Source organism: Myodes glareolus, chromosome 2 (genome assembly GCF_982192425.1).
Source record: "Myodes glareolus chromosome 2, mMyoGla1.1, whole genome shotgun sequence".
Lineage (NCBI taxonomy): Eukaryota > Metazoa > Chordata > Mammalia > Rodentia > Cricetidae > Myodes > Myodes glareolus.
In genome coordinates, this window is record NC_142027.1 from 116,224,031 (window position 1) to 116,251,889 (window position 27,859).

General features: G+C 45.3%; 1 protein-coding gene across 3 annotated transcripts in view; it reads right to left on the bottom strand.

Moving 5' to 3' along the window:
• The window catches only part of Tpst1 (tyrosylprotein sulfotransferase 1), a 56,305-nt gene that overhangs the window by 25,563 nt on the left and 2,883 nt on the right, over positions 1 to 27,859 (bottom strand). For all 3 annotated transcript variants that reach the window (XM_087903591.1, XM_087903590.1, XM_087903589.1), the window contains exon 2: positions 8,832 to 9,780. In XM_087903591.1, coding sequence (XP_087759717.1) covers positions 8,832 to 9,676 — 845 coding nt within the window. In that variant the 5' untranslated portion in view covers positions 9,677 to 9,780. The remainder of the gene's footprint in view (positions 1 to 8,831; positions 9,781 to 27,859) is intronic.

The following is a 27,859-nucleotide window of genomic DNA, read 5'->3' on the forward strand; positions in this document are numbered from 1 at the left end:
AGGCCAGCCTGGTCTACAAAATGAATTCTAGGACAGCCAGAGCTTATCAGAGAAATCCTGTCTCAAAAAAATAAAGAAAAAAATGTAATTATTACTTGTATGGGTGCTTTCCTGCATGCATGTCTGTGCCTCACATGTGTGGTCATGTACACAAGTCGGAGGAGGGCACTGGATCCTCTGGAACTGAAGTTTAGGTGCTAGCAGTCAAAGCCAGGGCCCCTGGAAAAGCAGCCAGTGTTCTTAACTGCCGAGTCATCTCTCCAGCCCTATTTGGTCCTTGAGGATGATGCCTCACTAGCTCTCTCTCACTGGGAGGATGACAGCCAACCAGTATTCAGTCTCCTGGGAGGCTGCCTCACTGCCCAATCAGGTGCCAGAAGCCTAGAAGGTTTCTGAAGAGCTGCTAGTCTATTCCACCATGGACCATGACAACCCTGGTTCTGCCATCATCGAAGGAGTCAGCAGCAACCAAAGGGCAAAGCTACCCAGTATCAGGAGGGAAGCCAAACAAACAAAAGTCTTCCCCGCTCCCTGGATCTGGGCTCCCACCAGAAGGTGCCACCTATAGTGGGGTGGGTCTTCCCACATCAATCAGGGCCAACAGGACGGTTCCCTACTCAGGTGAGTCCAACTTGTGGAAAGTTGACATTAAAACAACACACAATACAGTCCTTGGAATTGGGATTACAGGTGGCTGCGAATTGCCTTGACACGGGTCCTCCGCAAAAGCAGTACTCCCTAATTATTCAGTCATTTTTTCCACCCTCTTCCCTGATTTTTCTTTGCTTTTGAGATAAGGTCTTCAGTAGCCCCACTGGTGTCTGCCCTGGTTAGTTTTATGTTAACCTGATACAAACTAAAGTCATTTGAGAGGTGAGACACTTAACTAAGAAAATGCCTCCATAAAATCGATTGTGGGGCACCTTCTATATTAGTGACTGATGGGAAAGGCCCAGCCCACTGTGGGTGATGCCATCCCTGGGCTGTCGGTCCTGGGTTCTGTAAGAAAGCAGGCTGTGCAAACCATGAGGAGCAAGACCATAAGCAGACGCTTCCATGGATTCTGCATCAGCTCCTGCCTCCAGGTTCCTGCCTTGTTTGAGCTCCTATCCTGACTTCCTTTGGTGCTGAACAGCAATATGGAAGTGTAAGCCAAATAAACCCTTTCTCCCCAACTTGCTTTTAGTCAGGCTGATTCATCACAGCCAGCAGTCACCCTGACTAAGACAGCCTCCAGCTCTCCATGTATCAGACCCTGGCAGCCTTTAACTCCTGATCCTCCTAGCTCTAGCTCGTGTGCTCGGATTACAGGTGTCAGCCACAATTCTTCCCTCTCTCAAACCTAACATGATTTATGTAACATTAGACTATCTGTTCTCTAATGCTTGGAAATAATCTAGTTATGATCACCTTATATATGGCATCTCTTCACCACCTTTAATTTCTTTGATGCTAATCAATCTGTTTAAATTTAATATCCATCCTATAAAATCAGTGATTGTCTCTAGAATGAAATTAATAAAAAAATGCATTTTCATGACTGCTTTAAATATTTCATATCTGATTATTTCTCCTCATCTACTGAACAGAAGAAACTGGGGAAATCTGCTTCTATTCTTCAGAAACAAAGGGCACGTCTCAGTTTACAAGAACACTCAAGGCAAGAATAAGGAGAAAGCAGCCTCCTGTGGTCTACTCTTCACTCCCCCACATGCGGCCATGCCTCAGCCTTTATTCTTCTGTGTGGAGACAAAGCAGTCGCGCTGCAGTTCGTCCCTGGTTGTCTTATTTTCTCTGTGGAGCAACATCTTGGTGTGTGGCCAGCCAGCCCTGCATTCTTTGCAAACAGCAAATCTGATTTCATTTTTCTTAATGACCTAATGTGGTCGTAAAAACACTGCATCCCGTTTCTCAAATGTTCCCTCACTAGCACGTTCTGCTTTGGCCCTCCAGCATGAAGTGACACTCACTTTGGTTCAATGCCGCTTACAATTCTCCAGAGCCTGTTCTGGACTTCAAGAGTAACACAAGGGGCCAGTACTAAAATGCTAACTAAAATCCTGTATGTGAACTGTCTTGATTTGCTTTCTGATGCTAGGATAAGACACCATGACCAAAAGTAACTTGGGAGGGAAGGATTTATTTGGCTTACACATCCCAATCACAGTCCATCCTTGAGGGCAGTCAGAGCAGGAACTAAAACAGGGCAGGGCCTGGGAGGAGGCACGACTTGTAGCAGAGACCACAGGAGGCCACTGTTTACCCAACTGCTCTCTCCATGGCTTGCTCAGCCTGCTTTCTTACAGAACCAAGGACGGCTTGCACAAGGGTGGTACTGCCCACAACAATCACTAGTCCCACAAATGTTGTCTCTTTATTTTTTAGACTTACTCATTTTATTCTGTGTGTGTCACTGTTTTGCCTGAGTGCATGTATGTGCACCATATGTGTTGCGTGCTGTGGAAATCAGAAGGTGTTAGATCCCCTGGAGCTGGAGCTACAGATGGTTATAAGGCACTGTGTGGGGCCTGGGGACTGAAACAGGATCCTCTACAAGAGCAGTAAACGCTCTTAGCTGTAAGCCCTCTCTACAGAGCCCCTAGCAGGCATTTTCTCAATCGAAGTTCCCTCTTCCCAAAATGACCCTGGCTTGGGTTAAACAGGCAAAAACAAAACAAAACAAAAATCCCCAACTAAGCAGCAAGGGAAAACAACGGACTCATAATTGGATTTAGGTTGATGGTTTTGGTTTTTTGTTTGTGTTTTGTTTGTGTGTTGTTGTTTGAGACAGGGTTATATAAACCTGGCTGTCCTGGAACTCACTATCACCAGACCAGGCTGACCTTGAAATTACAGAGATCTACCAGCTTCGGGCTTGTTTTTAATTAATTAATCAATCAATCAATCAATAATTCAGGGCCTGGGAGCTGGCTCCATCCACCAGGCGTTCGCCTTGCAAGTGTGGAGATGAGTCTGATCCTCAGAACCTATGTAAAACTGCGTGTGCTTACAATCCTAGAGCTGGAGCAGGGGAAACAGGCAGATCCCTGGGGCTCAGAACCACGGTGACCGCACTTGAGAAACCACCCACAGTGACTTCACAGACACACATACACATGAGCATGGGCATCAGCACATAGGTGTACCTCACATAAATGAACACACACACACACACACACACATACACACACTCCAGTTTGCCCTAGCTGTTACTTAGTGTGTAATTCTCTTCAGAATGGACCCTATAAAGTCTGCATTTCTTTTTTGATGTGTGGCACTAAAGTCTGTCTGTCAAACTGGTGGTCAGCCAACACCCAACACCCAGACAGAGTTTCTTCCTGTTTGTTTTCTGAGACAGGGTTTCTCTGTGTAGCTCAGGCTGTCCTGGAACTCACTCTGTAGACCAGGTTGGCCTTGAACTCAGATCCACCTGCCTCTGCCTCCTGAGTGCTGAGATTAAAGACTTGTTCCACCACTGCCCAATTAGATAAAGTTTTTTATCTGCCTAAACCCACAAGAGCTCTGTGTGTCTTTGGGCACAGCATTCAGGCAGCTGGTTTCTAACTCTGCCCTTGCCTTTGTTTTTTTTTTTTTTTTTTTTGTTTGTTTGTTTCTGTGGAGCTTTAGGACCAGCCAGAAGTCCTCTCCAGGCATGCACGCACGTCCAGGACCGTGGCCATCTGCGCGGGCAGGGACACGTCAGCACCCTTGTACATGTTCCGGGTTTCTGGAGTCTGTCCACACTGTTATCTGCTGCTTCAGGGGCGAACCAGTTCAGGTCAAAAGGAATCGAGAGACCAAAAGAAGGAACTACCAAAAGAGGCAACAAGGACCAATTCAGGCTGTCCATTCAGCCCCGCTGGCAGAATGACGATCAGGGCTGGGTTTGGGTTTTTTTGTTTTTTTTTTTTAAATATTTATTTATTTATTATGTATACAATATTCTGTCTGTGTGTATGCCTGCAGGCCAGAAGAGGGCACCAGACCTCGTTACAGGTGGTTGTGAGCCACCATGTGGTTGCTGGGAATTGAACTCAGGACCTTTGGAAGAGCAGGCAATGCTCTTAACCTCTGAGCCATCTCTCCAGCCCCAGGGTTTGGGTTTTTTCTTCTTAGTATCACCCTTCCCGTGAAATTCAGATATTTTATGAATAAGTACTCCCTGAGATGTTTTTTAATAGATGTTTATTTTACATGTAAGAGTGTTGCCTGCATGTATGTCTGTGCCTTACAGTCATGCACTGTTGCTGCAGCCAGAAGAGTGCCGGATTCTCTGGAGCCAGAGTGACAGTTATCAGAGGCTTGGAGAGCCGAGAACCAAACCCAAGGCTCCTCTGTAAGAGCAACAAGTTCTCTTACCCGCTGAGCCACTTCTCCAGCCCCCCAGATGTTTTGAGCTTTTGTGTAATTTCTAGATTTCTAAAAAAACTTGATTCTTACAGGTTTGGTTATTTTCCTGTAGGTTGTGTACCTGTGTGTTTCTCATATGGAAGAAGAAAATCCCAGTTCTTTCCTGCATTATCTTTTTTTCTGATGTCATCCTAAAACAGCAAAATACTTTGTTTTTAATTATTACTTGTTTATTTTGCGTGTGTGTGTGTGTGTGTGTGTGTGTCTGTGTGTGGACACGTGTGTGTGTGTTGCACATATGAAGATCAGAGGACAACTTGTAAGGTGTCAGTTTTCTTCTATCAGTTGAGTTCCAGGATCAGACTGAAACTCGGGTCATCAGCCTTGAACGCAAGACTGACTTTTAGCCAGAGTCATCCCACCTGCCCAGGAAACATTTTCAGAATCAGTTTTTATCATATGCATTTTTAGAGGTGACCTGCAATGAAGAGCATGGAGGACTTGGAGGGACCGGCTCTCTCTTTCCACCGTACGGATACAGAAAGTACCCTTATCTGCTGATAACTCACCGGTCCCCGGAAAACATTTTATGATTGCTTTATTTTTATGTATACAGATGTTTTACCTGCATGTATGTATGTGCACCATGTGTGTGCCTGATATGCACAGAGGCCAGAAGAGGGCTTTGGATCCCCCTGGAATTGGAATTGCATACTGCTGTAAGCCATCATGAGAGTCAGTAAGAACAGCTAGTTTCCAGCCTCATTTCAGTCTTACTTTGAAGATTTACTGATATTTATTTATTTGACTGTATTGTGCACCTCATGTGTGCAGCTATCAGTGGAGGCGGAAGAGGGCATCAGAGCCCCTGAAACTGGGGAAGTTGTGAATCATTTATTGGGAGTCTGGGAATTGAACTTGGTTCTCTGCAAAAGGCGCAAGTGCTCTAACCACTGAACCATCACTCCAGTCCCCAGCAAAACATTTAACAGAGAAAAGTCTGCATTCAAATAATGTGATAAATGATATTGGATTTCCAATGAAATGGCAGTAACCGTGACACTTGCGTGGAGTCCACAAGCAGCCAAGATGGCGGAGACGCAGTTGTTGAGAGAACAAAAGCCTTAGGTTTCCTTCAGTCTCTACACTTTAGGAATACATACTGAAAAGTAACACAATCATGTTACAGAGACAGAGCAGAAAATTATGTACTCAGAACAGGAAAGCTGCAACTATAAAAACCAGAACATATTAACACATGACAGGAAGACGAGATGGGATTGGTGGCACGTTCCTGAAGCTCCAACAGTCCAGATATATAAGTAGGAGGGTCAGAAATTCAAGACCACGCTTGACTATTGTGATGGCTATTTCTGGTTGTCAACTTGACTACATTTGGAGTGAACTATGAAACAGAAGTAGAGGGCACACCTGTGAGAGACCTTGCGCTTGGTTTGAAATGGGTAAATCCAATTCTAGTCTGGACCTCTGAGGCTGGAAGACACACACCTTTGATCTTGAGGTGGGAAGATTGGTGATGCGGGATGCCCTTCTTTAAGCTGTGAATACCATTGGTTAATAAAGGAGCTGATTTGGCTAATGGCCAGGCAGAATAGAGTCTGGCAGGAAATCCAAGCAGAGAGACAGGAAGAAAGAAGGCAGAAGAGAAGACGCCAGCCAGTAGCTACCGAGGAACAAGATGTGAAGTAACAAAGCAACAAGTCTCATGGTAAAATATAGAATAATAGAAATGAGTTAATTTAAATTGTAAGAGTTAGTTAATAATAAGGCTGAGCTAACAGGCCAAACAGTTTGTAATTAGTATTACGCCTCAGAGTGGTTATTCGGGAACTGGTGGACAGGAGAGAAACCTCAGTTACAGACACACCTTTTAAGCAGGGCCACACCTTCTGCTGGAAGCCTATCTAAGGACATGGAAGAAGAAAGCTTTGGCTCTTTGTCAGCTTGCCCTGGCCTTGCTAGCTAGCACACTCATTCCTTCACTAGCACTGGAACCTCTCTGGAACTCCAGCATACACTAAAGACCGGCCGACACATCCAGTCTTCTGGACTGAGCAACCACTGGAGTCTTGAACTTTACATTCATGGCCAGTCATTGTTGGATTAGCTGGAATGCCTGTAAGCCATTCCAATAAATCCTCTCTACACACACACACACACACACACACACACACACACACACGCACGTATGCACATGCACACATACACACACACACACTCACAGAGAGAGAGAGAGAGAGAGAGAGAGGGAGAGAGAGAGAGAGAGAGAGAAGCATTCTATAAGTTTTGCTACTCTAGAGAGCCCTGACTCACACAACTATATAGGGCGCTATAAGGAGCTCAAGGCCACTCTGGGCTACACAATACACGTCCCGCCATGAAGGCTGGGCCAGCAGACATTTGAAAAAACGGAACAGAAAGTCCAACGAAAGGCGAGTGGCTGGAGCTTTGAGAACAGAGACAGAGGGATTCTGGGGCTGTGATACGGGGAAAAACATGCACAATAACGCATAGGGAATTCTGTCCAGTAGACAGTACTCAGGAAGGCCTTATTCATAGAAAGCATAAAGCAGTTCTTTGACTCAGCAAATAAACCATAGACAGAAAATTCTAAACACTCAATCTGGCCAAGTAATTTAAATGAACTCCAGAACAAAGCTCAATACTTTTAGAGTATTTATAGAAAGTACAAAAATATCCCAAGACCCAAAATAGCAATAGTCACAATGTCTGGCACACAAATAAGCAGAAAACGTAATGAGTAATGAAAAAATAATCAAACAAAACATCAATAAATCGAGGATTAGAAACACATTTAAAAGCTATTCCATAGATAGTTACCCAAGCAATGACATGAACAATAAAAAAAAAAAACCCTCAAATAAAACTTTGATAGGTTTTTGGGGTTTTTTGTTCTGTTTGAGAAAGGATCTCAACTAAGCAGGTGTCAGCTGGCTTGCCTGGAACTCACTATACAGGTCACACTGCTCTCAAACTCTGCCTCCTGAGCTCTGAGATTCAAGATATATGCCACCATAGCCATCATCCAATCAAAATTTGAAAAGTAAGTATCATGTATTGTTTTTAACTAGTAGAGGAGTTTGCTGCAGAAGATAAGATGGATGCGGGGCTGGAGAGTTGTCAAAGAGCTTAAGAGTGCCTGCTGCTCTTGGGAAGGACCAAAGCTTGGCCAACAGCGCCCATGTCGAGCAGTTCACAACCCTGCTACTCCAACTCCAGACAACCTGATATCCTCTTCTGGGCTCTACTGGCATTGTACTCACGGAGCACACAAATAAAATAAATCTTTTTTTTTTAAAAGATGAATGAACTTCCAGAATGAAATAGTAAGATCACCAGTAAACCCGTGTGTGTGCGTATACACATACACACACACACACACACACACACACAGAAGAAAGAGAGCACACAGAGTTTGGTTTTGGTCTTGCTTTGGTCCATTACTTCCTCCCTGTGCCCCTCCCTACACTGTGGAGCAGGAATGTATCTATATTCTGTACTGGAAGTATGTGATCTGCTTTTTTATCTTAATTTTATAGGGGAATATATAGAAATAAAAGTGAAATTTAAGTATAACCAATTTACTCTCCTCAATTTTTTAAAAATTTATTTATTTGTATTTTATGTACATTGGTGTTTTGCCTACATGTTTATCTGTGTGAGGGTGTCAGATTCCTCAGAACTTGAGTTTCAGACAATCATGAGCTGCCATGTGGGTGCTGGGACTTGAACTGGGGTCCTCTGGAAGAGCAGTCAGTGCTCCTAATCGCTGAGCCATCTCTCCAGCCCCTACTCTCCTGAATGTAACAGCAACTTCTATTCACATGACCTCACTGTAGGAATAAAAGTCACCTACAGGTTACCAGTGCCAGGACAGCTAGTTCAGGAGAGAGAAAGCAGACACTGACATCTCACCAATGCTAAAATCACTGTCTACGCATACTGAACTAACAATCTTCTTATATGAACTAGGTGCCCAAATTTTGGAGATTGTCTAGCCTTTTGTAAAAACACAATGTATCCTTCACATACCCAAAGAAGCAAGGAATGCGGTTCTGTCCTTAGGAGAAACACAGGAGCCCAGCAGGGGCAAGCTCCGGAGTCTAACTCCGGCCTTGCTCTTTCTGTGGTTGATCGATCTCCTACCTGCCGGAGATAATGATGTCCTTACCCATCCCTGTGACATTTTCTAAATTCAGCTTGGTGATGTGACTCAGCACAGGGTTTGCCCAGCAGCCCTATCCCTAGCGCTGCACAAACACACTTGCGTAGATCTTTCCTCTTCTTTCTTGAGACAGGGTTTCTGTGGCCCTGACTGGTCTACAACACTTCACAGACCTGGTTGGCCTTGGACTCTATGTCCTGGGTGGGGGGACACACTTCCACATCTTTACCATTTGAATACAGGGTCAGAGAGAAGAAACACGGCGTGTACTCACTTTGACAGAGACACTCCCCCAGCTTTCCCGATCATTTCCTCATGGTGCAGAACTGAGTGGTTCCATGGAATGTGGAGGAACTTCAAGAGCGTTCTCATCCACCGCTCAGGGTGCAAGACAAGCTGTTCATAGTGGACCAGCATGCACTTTTTATAGCCAACCTCCACACACTGGTTGTACATGGTTTCGATGGCCCGATTCCACTTGGTCAAACAGTCCCTGTAGCTGTTCAGGTCAAATCCAGCTATGGTTACTTTTCGAGAAATCATCGAATGCACTGATGCCCGGCCATCTCGGACCATCAGGAGAAATTTGGCATTGGGAAATAACCTAGCAAGGTAAGTCAAGGATTTCAGGGCAAAGGGATCTTTGTTACATAAATAAGGTGCTGGCTCCCCGTGTTTAACAATGACCTCCAGAAGGAAGGCTTGCATGGCAGAATCGAGCACTTCATCAGTGACACCAGCCTCGTCCAGGCGGATCTTCTCTTTACTGGACCGGGACCACATCTGCTTCAGGGCAAGGATCCGAGGGATGACCCGGGTTTCCTCTCCACAGCGGATGTCAGGATGTGCATCCAGCATAGCCCTCATGAGCGTCGTTCCGCTCCGGGGCACACCTCCGATAAATATTAAAGGCATATCTTTGTGATAGGTGAATGTTTTGTTGGCTTTGGTGTCCAGGCCAGTTCGCACAGTCGTCTTGGGGTTCTCCAGTCTAGCTGGCTGGCTACGTTCCTCTATTCGGTGATGGCATTCCATGGCATGCTGGCCCAAGTAAAACACTGTCACAGAGCTAATCACCAGGCATGCCAAAAGTATGTTCTGCTTCAGCTTTCCCACCATCTTGATGTGGTTATCTTCTTTTTAAACATATATTTTACTCAAAATTATTTTGGTCAAGAAATGTTCAGGCCATGGAGATTCTACTTCAGAAAGATGGTCAGCATCTGGTAGGAAAACAAAGATTACATTATGATTGTGTACAAACCAGTCAGCAATGGTTCCAGCCAGAAAGCAGCAGAAGCAATCTGGATGCTTTACTCTACTAAGTGAGTCAGTGAGGCACATGGTGCAGGTCTGTAACCCGGGTACTCAGGAGGCTGAGACCAGCGGACTGTATTAAGGCCAGTCTACATTCAAGGACAGCGTGGGCAACTTTGTAAGTCTGTCTCAAAGTAAAAGGAAGCTGGGAATACAGCATAATGGCAGAGTGCTTGCCTATCATGAAGACCCTCTAGAAGAGAGTCTCATCCCCTCAAACAAACAAAAAATGCTTATAATTAGAAACAGCTTTTTTTTAAATTTAATAAACATGAAGCTATGTACCTGGCTCATAACAGAAAAACAAAAATATTTTTAACAGCAAATTTAGCAAATACTTAATACATTCCACTTGCATTCAAATTGCTGCATGTGTGCGCGTGCGCACACACATACACACACACATTAATCTTCTAGCTGTTCTATCCTCCCTACCCCCAGAGAGTATGAGTGTATGCCAGTGTGTGTGTGTGTGTGTGTGTGTGTGTGTCCGTGTTCTCTAAACATACCCTCCTGGCTCTGTTTTCCAGCAGCATGCTATCTAAAACAGTAAGAAAAAAATCTATGTGGAGAAATGACTGGATATACTAGAGAAAAAAATACATTCTAGGCTGGGGAGATGGCTGAGCCATCTTGCTGCTCTTGCAGAGAACATGGGTCCAATTCCCTGCACCCACATGGTGGCTAATAATCATCTATAACTCCAGTTTCAGGGGATCTGATGGCCTCTCCCGGCTTCCATGAGTGCCAGGCACATGTGATACATACATACAGACAGACAGACAGATAGACAGATAGACAGACACACACACACACATAGACAAAATACCCACACACATAAAATAAAAAATTTTAAAAATCTTAGAAAAAGGGGAGGAGGAGAATATATTCTGAGAGTCAGGACTTCCAGCTCTGGCCCAGTGACAACACAGCCAGTCCCCCCTCCCCTCGCCAATTATAGCTTGATTAACAACTGGGCCTTTCAGTGCTCTGGAAATCAAAGGACTAAAACAACCCAAGAACATTTACAACTGAACACTATAAAAGCAGGTTAGAACAGCGAGTCTGTAACTCCGCCATCCCCCAGCTCGGTAGGTAACATGGGCAGCAGGACAGTGAACAGCTGGCACGGGTACCTTTTGCTCTTAAGTGGAGGGGAGCTTGCTAATCTGAGGTGGTGAACAAGACGCATGCCCAAGTGCACTGCCAAGCTGAATGGGAAGGTGAACTTCTCTAGAAGGCTGAGGCTATGGCGCTGGCTGAGCAACGCAGGCACAAATAAGTCGGGAATGGAGAAGTTTGTAGGGCTCAGATTTACAGTCCTAAGACTTAGAAATTTGAGGCAGGTAAAATGCCAGGAGTTTGGTGCTAGCCTGGGCTATATACTGAGCTCTAGGTCAGACTGGACTAGTAGATAAGGTCTGAAAAAAAATTAAAGAAGGAGAAAGGGGAAAGGGAAAAAGGCAAAAAAGGGAACACAAAAGGAAGACGTAGATGTACAAACAGCCTGAATTTGACAGCTCCCCTGCTCAAGGCCGGATGTACAGGTGGAAGAGCTTAAGGGCTCAGTTGTCTAAGCCAAGCACTAATCAAACACCCACACACAAGTATACAGTGTATCTATACGGACAAGCTTACAGGGAGAACAGTTCGCAGAAGCAAGAATTTAACTGCCAACAGGCAGTACGGACTTTGTCCAGCAGATGAAAATTTCCTGACTGTTCTGTTGTCACAGTTGAACAACTATAAATCTAATAAAATCACTGAATTGAACTCTAACAATGGGTGAGTATTATGACATACAGATCACACCTCAACACAGCTGTTTTCTACAAATGAATACATAACTAAAAAATACTTTAATCGGCTCAGTGAGCTACACCAACCAAGATCTGGTTTTTGTTCATTTATTAATCCATTTGATGTAGTGGAGTGCCTAGTATTCTGTCAGACATTGCACACAACTTCAATCAAGAACCCTGAAAATTATGTTGAGATTAAAAGAAAGATTGACTTAATTTAAAAAAGACTACAAATAAAAAGCATTAATTAAGACAACTGGTAGCAATACAGCATTTAAAAGTCTTAATACAAAATAGTAGCCATTATATAGAAGGCACTATTAAGATGTTATCCCAGGATTTAATTTAAAAGGGAGTATGTGGGAAGGGAAAAAAAAAACAATGGCAAGAAGACCAAGAAACAGAAAACAGAGCAAGAGTCAACCCTGGAACAGCAACGTTCTGGTTGATGAAATTAGAACTATATTATAAGGATAATGGGGACCTTCCCAAACTAGAAGAGGGGGGGCATTCTACAGAACTGAGGGTCTGCTTCACCCAAATGACAACAGGCCCAAGGATGACACACAGCATGACAATTTTAAACATACAGGAAATAACTCAGCAGGATATCAAAAACTATAAGAAGGGGGCTGGAGAGATGGCTCAGTGGTTAAGAGCACTGGCTTCTTTTCCAGAGATCCTGAGTTCAATTGCCAGCACCTGCATGGCAGCTCACAATTCTCTGTAACTCAAGTAGATTTGACTCCCTCACACAGACATGCATGTCCAATACCACTGCACATTAAACAAACAAACAAACAAAGAACCAAAGGGCCAAATAACCAGCTGGTGCCAAATGTCTCAACTCAATGTTTGTCCTCGTGTGTGCGTGCATGTGTGTGTGTGTGTGTGTGTGTGTGTGTGTGTGTATGTGTGTCTGTATACAGAAGTCAGGTCAACCTTGGTGTCATCCTCAGAAGCACCAGCCATGTCCTGAGACAGGGATTTCCATTGGCCTGGAATTCACCACTTGTCACACTGGCAAGCCAGTGAGTCCCGAGGCTCGACCTGTTTCTACCTTCCCAGCACTGGGATTACACGCAAGCACCACCATACTTGGCGTTTTTTTTTTTTTAAACATGGGTTCTGGGGGTCAAATTCACATCCTTGTGCTTGTAGGCAAGCGCATACTAAAGTCTTCCCTCAAATCAGTCTTTCCTTTTTTAAAAAAACTTACTTATTAAGTATACAGTGTCTTATTACATATACAGTATTCTATCTGCAATGCAGGCCTGCAGGCCAGAAGAAGGCATCTAATCTCATTAGAGATAGTTGTGAGCCACCACGTGGAACTCAGGAAGAACAAGCAGTGCTCTTAACCTCTGAGCCATCTCTCCAACCACCAGTCTTTCTTTCAAAGTGGCACATAGGCTAGAATTTGAAGAATGAGTAGGAGTGAGGCAGCGTGAAGCGAAGGGCGCGCTGAGCGCTCAAGGGCCCATGCTGAGAAGGCATTCCAACGCTGTCCAGGAGAAAAGGCCAATGTAGTTACAAGGCAGGGAACAAGGGGACAGATGAAGAGACGAACACAGACAGGGCTGGACTTCAAACCTCACAGTCGCGTCAGGATGATAATTGTGCAGCATCATTAAACGTGACTGATGGTAAGAAGAGGCATTTCATCAAACTTAGGTTCATAAGATTTCATTCTAGCCAAAGCAACCTTGACAAAGAATAAAGTTGAGGACTCCCACTTTGAAGTTTCAGAACTACAAAGCTATTGGAATGATGCCGACCTAAAATGACTAACAGAAACAGAGACTGTCCAGAGCAATGAGTTTATTTCGAAATAGCAAGAGACCGTGACCTAGGATTCATGTGCCATGACAGGGCATTCAAGGGGAACTGTTTAAAGACAGAGGGCTGGAGAGATATTTCAAGGAGCAAAATGCTTGCCTTGAAAACACTAGCACATTTCCACCCTCAGAATCCATGCTAAGGCACACACGTGAGTGTGTGCCTGTAAACAGGTAAGCATCTGCCATGCAAGCCAGACAACCGGAATTCAATTCCTCCAACACACAGTAGAAGCAGAGAGCTGACTCCCAGTGGTTTTTCCTTTACCTGCACATACATTTATATATGTATATATACATTTTATATATACACCTGTGCACACAAGTGCACATGCACACAACATTTGTGTGTAATCTCAGCAAAGGGAGGTGGAGACAGTGCTGGTCAGCCTGTGTAACCTGCTTGGCTAATAAAAGGCGGAGGGCACCAGAGGAACGACACTGGAGGTCGTCATCTGGTCTCCCAACACGCGTGTGCCCACATGTAGACCAGACAGACTGCCTCCCAACACGCGTGTGCCCACATGTAGACCGGACAGACTGAAACTGGGAGAGCATTTCCCTGGTATGCATGAAGCGCTGAGATCATTCCCAGCACCACATACACCCAGCATGGTGGTACATGCCTGTAATCTCTGAACTTAGGAGTTGGAGGCACGAACATCAAGAGTTAAAAACCAGCCTTGCATACATGAGACCCTGTTTCAAACAAACAAAAAGTCACAAAACTGTAGAAAAAGATCAGTTTTACTATATGTAAGTTTTTGTTCTTCTTTATTTTTTTCTTTTCATTTTTCAAGACAGGGTTTTGTTAAAGAAACCCTGGGATTTCAGGCGTGCATCACCACTGCCCAGCCTGGTTCTTCTTTTACTTTTATTAGTGTGTATGTGTGTGTGTGCACACATGTGCATGTGCTGGGGGAGTCTAGATGAGGGTGCTGGATGCTCTGGAACTAGAGTTGCAGGAAGTTGTGAGGTTTGCCTGACGTGGGTGCAAAAGCAGAATCCATGTTATGCAAGAGCATGACTACTGAGCCGTCTCCCAAGTTCCTGTTTTTTCTTTTTAATGAAGGGAAATTTGAGGGGAACTGTGATATTTTTCATGGAAAACAAGAAAGTGAATTAAGTCAGGAGGCCAAGGCCCTAAATTTTCCGCTAACGACATAGTGTTTCTGACCAAACAGTACTCGGTGGTACGGGTCCAGCGGCAGTGAAGGAAGTGAACGACAAACGTCACAGATGCTGACAGAGAAGTGATCCTAGGAGAAAGTTCTCGTGTCTAGTTCACAAATTCTTCAGTGAAATTTTCAAAATGATTGAGATCTGAACAAAGCACACTCAACTCAGTGAAACAGAGCAGAGCTGATTTTCGGGGCTTTGACAACGGTTGTCACAGGGGCGCCTTCCTAGTGGACTCCCTCTGTTTCGGGGCGTTCTGAGCATGCTACAGGAAAGCAGAGAAGCAAAACTCTACAGAATTATTCTGAACGAGCAAGGCTTCTGATAAAAACTTACACTATTCATATTTTAAATTATATTTAACTTGCTAACTTTTGACAACTGTCAGGACTCAATAGATGACAGATGACTCAAAGTTACCTTAGCTGCAAGGAAAGTCAACTGAAGGCAGGGGTGTGACTCAGTGGTAGTGTTTGCCCAGCATGCATAATGCCTTGGCTTCTATTTCCATGAGGGGGAAAAATTCACTCAGTTGTAAAACAAAAACAAACAACTAGCTACCCTTCTAAAATAAAAAATAAAAAGTAGATGCTTACCAAAAATTAACAAGGTGAGCTGGCCATGGTGTCACATGCCTTTAATGCCAGCACTCAGAGGCAGAGGCAGAGGCAGGTGAATCTCTCTCTTGAGTTCAAGGCCAGCCTGGTCTACAGAGAGAGTTCCAGGACAGACAGGGCTAAACCCTGTCTCAAAAAATCAAAAAGAAAAAAAAAATAAACAAGAAAGCTGAGGCAAGATGAGGACTTCAAAGCCATTCTTAGCTTCAAGGCCATCCTTAGCTACATATGGATTTGGAGGCCAACCTGACCTAGAGACTCTAGCTCAGAAAAAGAAAAGGTTAACATGGCTGATGCCTACAGTATCTTATACCATTACCAATTTCCCACTAAACATCTCAACTACCGTCTCAACTACCAATTCTGAGCATACTGATATTACCAGAGTATATCTCAGAACACAGATCTTTGTGACCCTACATGTGACTTTTGCACACTTAACAGGCCATCAAGGTCACCAACTGGATGCTCCAGCTAAGGACAGAAGGATCACTTGGGCACGTTAGCCAGACAAAAATACCAAGAAAATCCAAGGGTCTTTCGTGTCTGAAAAACATTCTTATTTTTACAAACTTATGAAATTTGACTCCCTCTTTGGATGTTTCTCAAACTGGAAGACCGCAGGTCCAGACCGCAGCTCTGCTACAAATGCCCTCGGGGTCACCCCGCTTCACAGATGACCAAGCTGAGGCTCAGGCAGTATGTTCTCCTCAGCACTTCCCTAGGTCTCACCAAATCTTCAAACGTCCTTTTGCATTTTATCTTACATAGTGTATTTACTCCAAAAGATGTTCAATCCCTAAAGCCCAAGACTTTGTCTACACTCCACCTCTCCCACAGCAGGCGTAGTGGAAAGACGGCGCTCATTATATGTGGTCATCTCTGGCGAGATTCCAGAAGGACCCATCTGGCAGCAGCGTTCTCTAGCTAAGAGACAGTGTCAAGCGTGAGGTCCCTACTCAACCCTGATGTGATTCCTTTCAAAGCCTTGTCAAGTAGCCCTTTAAGAAAGCATGGGGCCGGGGATATGGGTCAGTGGATAAAGCCCTAGACAAGTGTGAGAGTCGGCGCCTAGAGCCCACATAAAAAAGTTGGGCAGGCTCAGCAGCTGCCTGTGATCTTAGCACTTGGGAAACAGAGACAGGGATTTCCCCAAGGCAAGCTGGCCAAATCAGTGAGCTCCTGGTTCAGTGAGAAACCTTGCCTCAATAAAGTGGAGAGAGATTGAGGAAGATACCATTGAGTCCAAGCCTACACACACACAGACACACAGTGATATACACACACAGACACACACACAGATACACACAGTGATATACACACACAGACACACACACAGATACACACAGAGATACACACACATACACACACACAGACACACACAGAGATACACACACACAGATACACACACACAGATACACACACACACACACACACACACACTAAAAAGAAAAACCATGACATGGCAGGGACTGGAGAGACAGCTCAGTGTTAAGAGCACAAACTGGCCATGCAGTAGTGGCGCACACTACTGCACTTGGGAGGCAGAGGCAGGAGAATCTCTGTAAGTTTGAGGCCAGCCTGGTCTACAGAGCTAGTTCCAGGGCAGTCAGGGATACACAAAGAAACCCTGTCTCAACAAACAAACAAAGGGCACACACTGTTCTTTCTGAGGACAGCTTACAACTGGCTGGTAGTCCAGCTCCAGGGGGAATCTCAATAGCTTTGACCTCTGTGGACACTTGCATACACATTCACATATTGCCCCATATACATAATTAAAATAATAAAAATAAATCTTTTTAAAAGACATTGAAGTAGGAGGACTTGTTGGGAAGAAAGGGTCCAGTGGGAGAAGGAACTAAGAGAGGACCATGGGAGGGTATAATGAAATATTTTATATATGTGAATATATTATATGTAAATATTTCACATATATACTACATATATTATGTGAATGTTATATTCGTATATTTTATATATACTATATTTATATATATATGAAATTGTGAAAGGCTAAGTCAGTCAAAAAAGAGAAAAGAAAAAAGCACAGTAAAGGCTGGCCTGACCATGTCCCTACACATCCTACCAGTGTATACATGCAAGTGTATATGGACATCCGTGTGATAAGAGAGAGAGACTTCTTCCCAGCACCTTAAATGTTGCATCATGTCTTTTCACAAAAGTAGGAGCAGTGTTTTCTCAGCTGGGCCTTTGCAGAGATAAGGCTAAATAGAACCAGAACAGGCCTTAAAATGTTTAGTTTCATTTTTAGCTTCAAGAGGAAGACAAAGAACTGACACGCTGTAAACCACAACTTAACACTCTGAACAGAACTGGTCCACTGCGGCCTGTTCTGCCTCTCAGGCCACAGGCCACTGGCTACTTCGGAAGGCCAGAGAGCTTCTCCTCGCCTTTTCCTCCTCTTTCATTGTTTACGTACAGTCCTGGAGAGCAGATAAACGGCTCTCCATGTTAGGCGAGCATTCTACCCGCACTCCCCAAAATCTCTGCAAAATTTCCAAAGGAATCCAGCACTGAGCTGGAGAGATAGATGGCTCGGAGGCGAACAAACAGCACTGGCTGCTCTTCCAGAGGAACCAGGTCTGATCCCAGCACCCATACGGAGGCTCACACTGTGTGACTCCAGGCGCAGGGACTCCGACTGCTCTTCTGCCCTCCGTGGGCACTGCATGGATGTGGTGCACAGGCACAGAAACAGGCAAGACACCCAAACTCATAGAACAGAGACATAGTAAAAACAGCACTGCCAGATGTGGTGGGGGACACATTTAATCAAAGCACTCAGGAGGCCAAGGCAATTGTGTCTCTTTGGGTTCGAGCCTTAAGGCAAGCTCCAGGCTTGATATTTGAGACCCTATCTCAAATAAATAAATAAATAAACAAGCAAAGTGAATTAAATAAATAAAATAAAACCAGTAATGACTGGCCAGTATTACTCATGAAGCTACATCTTCATTACATCACTCATGAAGGTGAGTTCATGAGTAAAGGTGCTTGCTGCCACATCTGATGATCTACATTCAATTCTCCACAGTCACATTAAAATAGGAGAGAACAGACTCCTGCACGCTGCCCTCTAAGCTCCACACACGCGCCATGGCACAAGTCCACCCACCTCTCCTATACACACACACATAATAAATCAGTGAAATTAAAGTCCCATACTGTGCGTGTGGAGAGGTCAGAGGACAGCTTGAGGGAGTTGCTTCTTTCCTTCCTTGGGCTTAAACTCAGGTTGACAGGCTTGGTGTCAAGGGTCTCCACTGACCCATCTTGCTGGCCCTGCTACAGATTCTGTAGTTTTCTTGTTGATTGGCGGTAGGGGGCAGGAATGGCTCAGCAGTTAAGAACATTGACTACTCTTCTAGAGTGTAGGGATATTTTGTTTGTGCTGTAACAAATGAAGTTTGCCTGAAGAGCTAGCCACAATAGTCAGCCATAGAGACCAGGCAGTGGTGGCACACGCCTTTCATCCCAGCACTCTGGAGACAGAGGCAGATGGATCTCTCTGAGTTCAAGGCCACCCTGGGCTACGCAAGACTGAATCTGTCTAAAAGAGAAACAGCCAAGCAGTGGTGGCTCACACCTTTAATCCCAACACGTGGATGCTCACACCTCTAATCCCAGCACTAGGGAGGTGGGGACAGGAAATGATATGGCTGGGTGGAGAGAGGAGTATAATGCGGGAGGAGACAGGGGCTCAGGACTTAGTCTGAGGTTTCATAGAGATGGCATTCAGCCTGGGGACTTATGGAGACAGGCTACCTATTTGGTCCGAGGATTCCGTAGAGGGAAGAACTAGTGTCTGGCTGCTCTGCTGTGATCTTTCAGCTTTCACCCCCTAGTATCTGACTCTGGGTTTTTATTATTAAGATCAATTAGAAATCAAATTATACCACAGGACCTGGGTTCAAGTCCCAGAACATGGCAGCTCATAACTGTCTATCACTACAGTTCTAAGGGAACTGACCCCCTCTTCTGGCTTCAGTGAGCACAAGGCACTCATGTGATACACATGACATACATGCAGGCAAAACACCCATATGCATGACATGACATAAAAATAAATACGTCTCCCATCTTCAACACAACTCCTAAAGCTAAGGCTCAAGGAATAAGTATAGAAGAGGGGCAGGAACATTGTAAGACCAGAGGGGCAGGAAGCTGCTGTGAGGTTTCCTCTCCTAGAAACGCGAGAGAAGCTACAGCATGAAGATGAAGCTGCACCGAGGTGGCTGCCCGACCATGGTGTGAACAAGGAGGATACCTACAGATCCCAACCATGGTGTGAACAAGGAGGATACCTACAGATCCCAACCATGGTGTGAACAAGGATTATCCCTACAGATATGCAGATATGGAAGAAGGAACGCTCAGGAGGCCTCAACCCTAGACAAAGGATGGTAGCACACTTCAATAAGACATGCTATGGTCATGAGGAATGAGAGCTGGCCAGGCATTAAGAACTGCCCCAACATCCAGCATACACTTCACGGCGGGGGAAATACAAGCTAAAAGCCCAAGCACTTTTGAAAGTTCAAGTTAAATAACATAATGTCTGAGAGTTGTATTAAGAACACTGGAGGCGTCAGGTGGTGATGGTGCAGACCTTTAATCCCAGCACTTGGGAGGCAGAGGAAGGTGGATCTGAGTTTGAGGCTAGCCTGGTCTACAAAGTGAGTTCCAGGACAGCCTGGTCTATACAGAGAAACCCTGTGTTGGAAAAAACAAAACAAAGAAACGGAAGAACTCTGGACAGTAGGTGAGTGGAGGAGGACATCTAACAAGAGACTAGTGAGCTGACCTGCTGAAACTCAGCAGGGATCACAGCTGGCTCAATATAACGATCCATTTTGCCCCCAGTGATGCAAGTCGGGGACCTGAGCTCTGTCTCCAGAACCAGGGTAAAGGTGAAAGAATCTACTCCAGAAAGTTGTCCTCTGTTCTCCACAAGTGCATCATAGTGCGTGCACACACTTACACACACACACACATGTGCACACACATGTGCACACACTTACACACACACGTGCACACACTTACACACACACACACACACACACACGCCAGGTGATTTTGCTGACACAGTCCTCTTCTGGATTCTTCAACTCAAGTCTAACAGTCAGCTATAACCTACGGCAATCAACACACATGCGTGCGCAAACACACGCACACAAGGGAGAGCTGATCCACCGGCTTATTTCCATTCGGCCACTCAACCAAGCTTATGCCCTCCTAGCAACTCTGTAGAATTAATCCAGACAAGGGAAAAGAGACGCGTCTGTCTCACAGCCAGGTGTCACAGGAGATGGGAGCTGAGCTCGGTCTGAGTCACAGTTTCCTCATCCACAGAACAGGAGCAGTGACAGACCCTTTCACAGCAATCAGAGTGGAATTATGAAAGGAAGGTACAGGGAGCAGAGGAAACAGAGCACACCTGCAAGGCTCTCCCTTCTAAAGAGTAGCTTCCAAGGCGCCCACACATGCTGGTCCTTGTCCCCCACCTTCACCTCCCAAGCAGGACTGGTGCCATGGAGCCCGCCCTCAGGACTGCTCACACCAGCGCCAGCTTGTCGACAGCTGCCTGTGCTCGCCTCCCGCGCTGTTCCCCTTTTCCTTCACACAGCTCCTCAGGGAGGGCCGTTGTCTCTGGGTACTCTTTTTCCATCCTCCAACCCCAAATCAACCACTTCCCCTTTTCTGCAACCTCAAACGACTGGGTAAAAACATCTTGTGTTCACTCAGACAGACCACTGTGAGTGGTTAGTTTACTCCAGCAGGCTGCAATCTTGGTGAAAACCCATCATCATCCAGTATGTTGTGGATACGTGAGCAGTAGGTGAGGGTAAAACCAGGAACCCCTGGGTGAATATGGAGCAAAGTGTTTCCTAAATCTTCTCCAAACACCTTAGAGTCATCTGAAACAAATATTCAACAAAATAACCAAGATGAAACAAAGAACTACAAGTAAACACAAACAAAATCACCCGAAAGGGATGTATTTTGTGTGTATGGGTGTGTCTGTGTACCACTCATGCCCTGATGCCCATGGAGGCCAGAAGAAAATGTTAGACCCCTTGGGACCAGGCTTACAAATGGCTGTGAGCCACCATGTGGGTGCTAGGAATTAAAGCAGGTTCTCTGGAATAGCGGCCAGTCTTTTAACTGCTGCGCCATCTCTCCAGGCCCATTCTGTTGTTAGTTCACTATCATCTTCTTCTTGAGACAAATTTTCTCTGTGTAGCCTTGGCTGTCCTGGAACTCACTCTGTAGACCAGGCTAGCCTCAAATTCACAGAGATCCATCTGCCTCTGCCTCCCGAGTGATGGAATGAAAAGCGTGCCCAACCACTGTCTGGCCGCCTTTTTTTCTAATCAACAAAATAACTATAGGATTCACAGAAGGAGCAGCAAGACAGCTCAGTGGGCAAAGGCACTTGGCACCAAGCCTGTCAACCTGAACTGAATCCCAAGGAGGGAAAGACGCAATTCCCTCAGGTTGTCCCTGACTTCTATACATTTGCACTGTGGCATGTGTGCACACAAAATAAATATATAAACAACAACTTATCCACAGCCTGTTGCCTGAGCTTCAACTTCCTTCACTCAGTCCATTCACTATCCCAGGGTGAAAATACACTCACCATTCCCCTGCTTAAAACCTTCAGTGAGCAGTTCCTCTCAGAAAGTAACCCACAACCAAAACGTAAGACGTCTTTGGGATCCAGCCCCAGCCTTCATCTGCCTTGGCCTCTAACTCCTCTCACCAGCAGCTCTGGTCTCCCCTTCTCTCACCCAGTGCTGCCCTTGTCAACTGAAACATCTCTGAGGTGCTTGTGCAAGGTACCACACCTATACATAACCCTTTCAACTTCAATGCCATCCTCAGCGCCATGGTACTAACATCTACCACGCCTCTCCGTTACATTGGATGGTTAATTTGTCTGCTTTTCCAATCAACTTTGAGCTCCTTGAAAGCAGGACTTTTTATTTTGTTATTGTTAAATTTGAGTATGTGTGTGCACGTAAGTACAGTGTCCACAGAGGCGAGAAGAGCATCTGGAGATTCTCTAGAGCTGGGTGACAGGTGACCCCACCTGACGTGAGTGCTGGAGCTGAACTTAGATCCTGTGTGCGCTTAACCACTGAGCCATCTCTCAAGCCCCCCAAACTGGAACAAATTTGTTCAGAATGTGTTACTTTCGACTGCCGTTAGTTTCGGTGCTGGTGACGGCTGTAACGGGAGCCTGCTGGGAGTTCCTGGAGGATGTTGACAACGCTTCACCCTTTGGCTTACTCCACAGGCTACAGCATACTGTAGTGTACACATACGGGGTATTCACTACAGCACCAAGTGGTCACAGTAAACGTCCTCACCAACACTCTAGGCAGCTAACACCTTCCTAAGGTTGGACTACTGGTCCTTTCTTCCAAGCTTAACGCTATACTTTCACCCCCCTTAGAAAGGCTAGAAACACAAAGTTCACCTTCTCTCTCTTTTCCTTTGAGCCACCATTGGCTTGATTTCTTTTGCACATGCACGTCTGTGGAATGCACATACGCATGTGTGTGCTTGAATATGATTAAGACTCAAAGTCTTAACCACTCTCCACTTTGTTTACTCAAGTGGGATCTTTCATAGAGTTTGGCTTGTCTAGCCAACCAGCTCACTCCTGGGATCTTGTTTCTGGCTCCCAAGTGCTGGAAAAACAGACAGTTGCCATATTTCCTGGTTTCTACACAGGCTCTGGGAGTCTGAACTCTAAACCTCATGCTGTGTGGAAAGGGCTTTACGCACAATGTCATTGCTCCAGCCCCCTGGAACCCATTTTCTAACTGTACATGATGTTTGCCTGCAGGTATCTCTAGGCACCACATGCATGCCAAGTCTGTGAGGCCAGAAGAAGGCACTGGGTATCCGAGACCTGGAGATAGAGATGGGTGTGAGCCACTGTGTGAGCACTGAGAATTGAACCCGGGTCATCTGGAAGAGCAACAGGAACACTCACTTATGCACTGAGTCATCTCTCCAGCCCCTAATCCGCTCTTTATCTATTGATCTATTACATCTGCTTGTATCAACTCCCACTCCCACTAATATATAAGACAGAATCTTACCTTTATTTGGATTACTTATGCTTGATGCAAGAAATAACAAGGCTGGCTGGGCCTATAGCTCGGCCATTAAAGCACTTATCAAGTAGCATTAGGCCCTAGATTCAAGTTCATGCACTGTGGAATTGGAAGGGAGCAGCAAATTAAAGGAACATTTCTAAGAATAATTTTAGATGTGAAGAAACTGAGGCTCCGAAGGATGATTTTCTTCATGCGTCTTCTTGGCAAATTGTTGGTGGAGCCAGAAGCCAGCTAGGTCTGATTCTGTATTACGGAGCTTCCCAGACACTGGGGATGACAGGAGCAAAAGCCATGTGTGCAGTGTTAGAGAAACAAAGCAAATTTAAGACTTTCTAAAGTTGTCTTTCATAAGCAAACAGCTCATATTTTCTCTGGAAGAATAATCTCAAATATACTTAGAATGAGGAGAGAAAAACCTAAACCACGCATGCACGCTTCACTTTCACAGGTGGGAAGCACGCATTCCCCACGGGTTTCGCCTCTCCACAGATCACACCCGCATAAGCTAAGGCTGGAGAAGCAGGTCTGATCCTGAGGGAACAGATCTATATGGAGAATAGAAGGTGCACACACAAGTGCCTTTCCTGTTTAGTTTTATTTGGAGGGGGGGGTTAGGATTTTGTTGTTGCTAGCCGATGGTGGTGCACACCTTCAATTCCAGCACTGGGGAGGCAAAGGCAGGCAGATCTCTGTAAATTCAAGGTCAGCCTGGTCTACAAGAGCAAGTTCCAGGACAGTCAGATTACTCAGAGAAACCCTGTCTTGCTTGTGGTTTTGTTTTTTGAGACAAGGTTTTACAATGTAACCGTGGCTGACCTAGGACTCACAGAGATCCACCTGCCTCAGCCTTCAGAGTACTAAGAGTAAAGGAGTATCCACCGCACCCAGCTAGGATTTGTTATGCACATTTATGTGCCTGTGTAAGTTTATGTGTACTTCATAGACACAAGTATTTTCGGAAACCAGAAGACAATATTAAATCTCTTAAATGTGAAGTTATAGGCAGTTTGTGAGCTGCCTAATGTGAGTGCTAGAAACCAAACCCAGGTCCTCTGCAAGAACAGTGTGAGGGTTTGAATAAGAATGGCCCCCCCACAGGATCCTATTCGAATGCTTCAGTCACCTGGCAGTGGCACTATTTGAAAGGATTAAAAGGATTAGGAGGAGTGGCCTTGTTGGAGGAAGTGTGTCAGTGGGAACAGGCTCTGAGACTTCAAGTGCATGCCAAGCCCAGAGCTTCTCTCTCTGCCCATAAATCACGATGTGGCTCTCAGCTATGGCTCCATCATCTGCTTGCATGCCGCCTTGCTCCTGCCATGATGAAGATGGACCAAACCTCTGAAACTATAAGCCAGCCCCCAGCTAAATGCTCTTGGTCATGGTGTCTCTTTACAGCAACAGAACAGTGATGAAGGCAAGCAGCATGAGCCATCTCTCCAGCCCCAGTGTAGTTTCACTTTATCCCAGTCACTACCCCACATAAATCGGTTCTCCACTTCTGTTGTGGGGAATCATTGCCACCAACCTAGTTACTCACAGAAGAAATTCTGCTGTCTTCTTTTTGAGAAGACAGACATGGAATTGCTCATCAAAAAACTACTATAATTACAATGTTTATAAGCAACATGGAAATGCCTTATTATTATTTTATCTTCTTGCACCTTTCTGAGGACTACATGACAGCGGCCTGTACAACTTCTCTAGTGTAGGAAACATCCTTCAATCCGGTACTGAATAATTAAAATGCAATCCAGAGTAACAATATCTTAAACATGGACTGTTTTTGCTATGAAATCTGACTCCTACATTTCAGTCAGACACAGAGAGCACATAAACAAACGTGACTCACCATCTACCTACAAAGAGCTGGTGGGGAAGAAGACAACAGACCCTCCGCATGCCATGACGGTCACGCGGGAGAAGTTTAGGGAAGAGCTAGGCTGATGGGCTGAGGAAGGGCAGGACAGAACAAATGACACGAGAGCAGAGGATTCGTAATGCCCCACTTTGGTGGGGAAGGGCACGAGCAGAAGAGGGCAGAAACACATTCTGAGGGACTATTAAACAGTCAGCTGACTCCCAGTGAACAGAAATAACAGCACAAAAACAGAAACAGAAAAACAGATCAGTAGCATTTCAGAGTTGCCAGTGGCCTAAACAAATGTGTTAAAACCTAATGCTCGAACCCCTTCTTCTTCATAAACAGAAGGAGAGACAGGAAGGAGGAAGCAGTCCTACAATCTTCCAAAGTCTGTTCTTGATGGGAGTACAGGCACAACAGAATCCTCAACATCAGCTTTCTTAGAACTCTGAAAATTCACCAAAGGCTTACAAAAATCCAAGGAATGTTTATACAAGAGAGAAGCCCGATGCTCAGCAAGCAGTGGGCTCTACGGTGCTATAACTGGTCTCACCCCCTTCCCCCAGCTGTGAGGAAATCTTGAAAACCACCAGCCTCATAGCCACGTTTGGAACACCAGCAGTCACCGGCTGGGACAGAACAGAGCTACAGCTCCCAGCAAAACAGTGCTGAGTGGAATCGGAGCTCCCTTCATATGGACGGTCACATCCCCAAAGCATGTGCTAAAAATAATCAGAGACAACTAATGCCATGGCTTCAGGCAACAGCAACCACAACTGGAGCGATCAAGACTAAAGATTTGGGGAATGAGATATTCAGAGAGCTTAGAAAAGCCCCCCAAATGCATGCAGGTGTCTCTCAGCGCTGCTTGGCCTGCTGTTCTGTGCAAGTAGGAGATGTGGACTGAGGCACAGTGGTCAAAAGGAGTGTCTACACACACACACACACACACACACGGGTGCACACACACACACACACACACGCACAAGCACTTCTAGGATGGTGGAGGACGGCCTTTCAAAGTCTGCTTTGTATGGAAGTAACAAGAACCCTGACAAAATGGTTACCACCAGCTTTCTCAGCACTCTGAAAATTCACCAAAGGCTTACAAATATCTAGGGATATTTGTAACAGAAGAAACAAGGCTGACTCTCAGCAAACAGAGTGAGCTCTGTAACAGATACGGCACTGGGTCGTTCCTTTCCCCTTTGAAACCTGTTCCTTTTCTGGTATTTCCTAATAGGATGAACAGAAACACCTTTAGGACAGCTACCAAACCCACAAGTGGAGAAGTCTTAGGGCTTGGATGTGGCTCAGATCAGTGGCAGCATGCTTGCTTAGCATACACAAGACCCTGAAATGCCAAGTCCCCCAAACTCTCCATCCTCAAATCTACCCCTCAGCTTCGCTGGCCTCACCCCCTGCACCCGGCACTGTGGTGATCTCCATGAAGACAGTCTTGTCCCTAATTTATCTTCCACAGCACTACCAGTATCAGAAAACTCTTTTCAGAACAGATCCTCCAAGCCAGAGAGAAGGCTCAGCGGTTGCTGATCTTGCAGAGGACCCAAGCTTGATTACCAGCCGTAAGGAAGCTCATAACCACCTGTTACTCCAGCTTCAGGTGATCTGACGTCCTCTTCTGGCCTTAACAGGCATTACACTCATGTGTACAAACCTATGTAGCAGGAGGCCACTTGTTGGTTCCCGGCCACTTAGCCCCGAAATAATCACACAGAAACTGTATTATTTAAATCACTGCTTGGCCCACTGGCTCTAGGTTCTTGTTAGCTAACTCTTACATCTTAATTTAACCCATCTCCATTAATCTGTGTACTGCCTCATGACAGTGGTTTACTAGTAAAGTTTCAACATGTCTGACTCTGGCGGTGGCTCCATGGTATCTCTCTGATTCCACCTTTCTTCCTCCCAGCATTCAGCCTAGCTTTCCCTGCCTACCTAAGTTCTGCCTTGCTATAGGTCCAAAGCGGTTTCTTTATTCATTAATGGTAATCACAGCACAGAGAGGGGACTCCCACATCAAACCTATACACTCACACACATACTATTAAAAATACAATAAATCTTTTTTTAAATCTATTCACCAATGGCCATTCATGTGGCGGGCTAGAGTAGAGGATGTAGAAGTGGAGGTCCATCTTGATTTCAAAGCCCTACCCTTAGGGCTGAGAAAGAGGAAAATGAGATATAGCACAGTAGACATTAAGCATAAGATAACCGAGTGTGGTGGCTCATATCTGTAATCTTAGCACTCAGGACCCTGAGGCAGGAGAAAGGCATGACAGCTAGGAAAATGGTTCAGTGGGTTAAAGTGCTTGCACACAACCATGAGGACCTTAGTTTGGATCCCCAGAACCCATACAAAACCAGACACAGTAGTGTGTGCCTATAACCTCAATGTTCCTACAGCAAGGTGGAAGGTGGAGACAAAAGGATCTCTGGAAGCTTGCCAGCCAGCTAGCCTGACATATATGTTGGAGAATTGGAAGAGACCTTGCCTTAAACCAA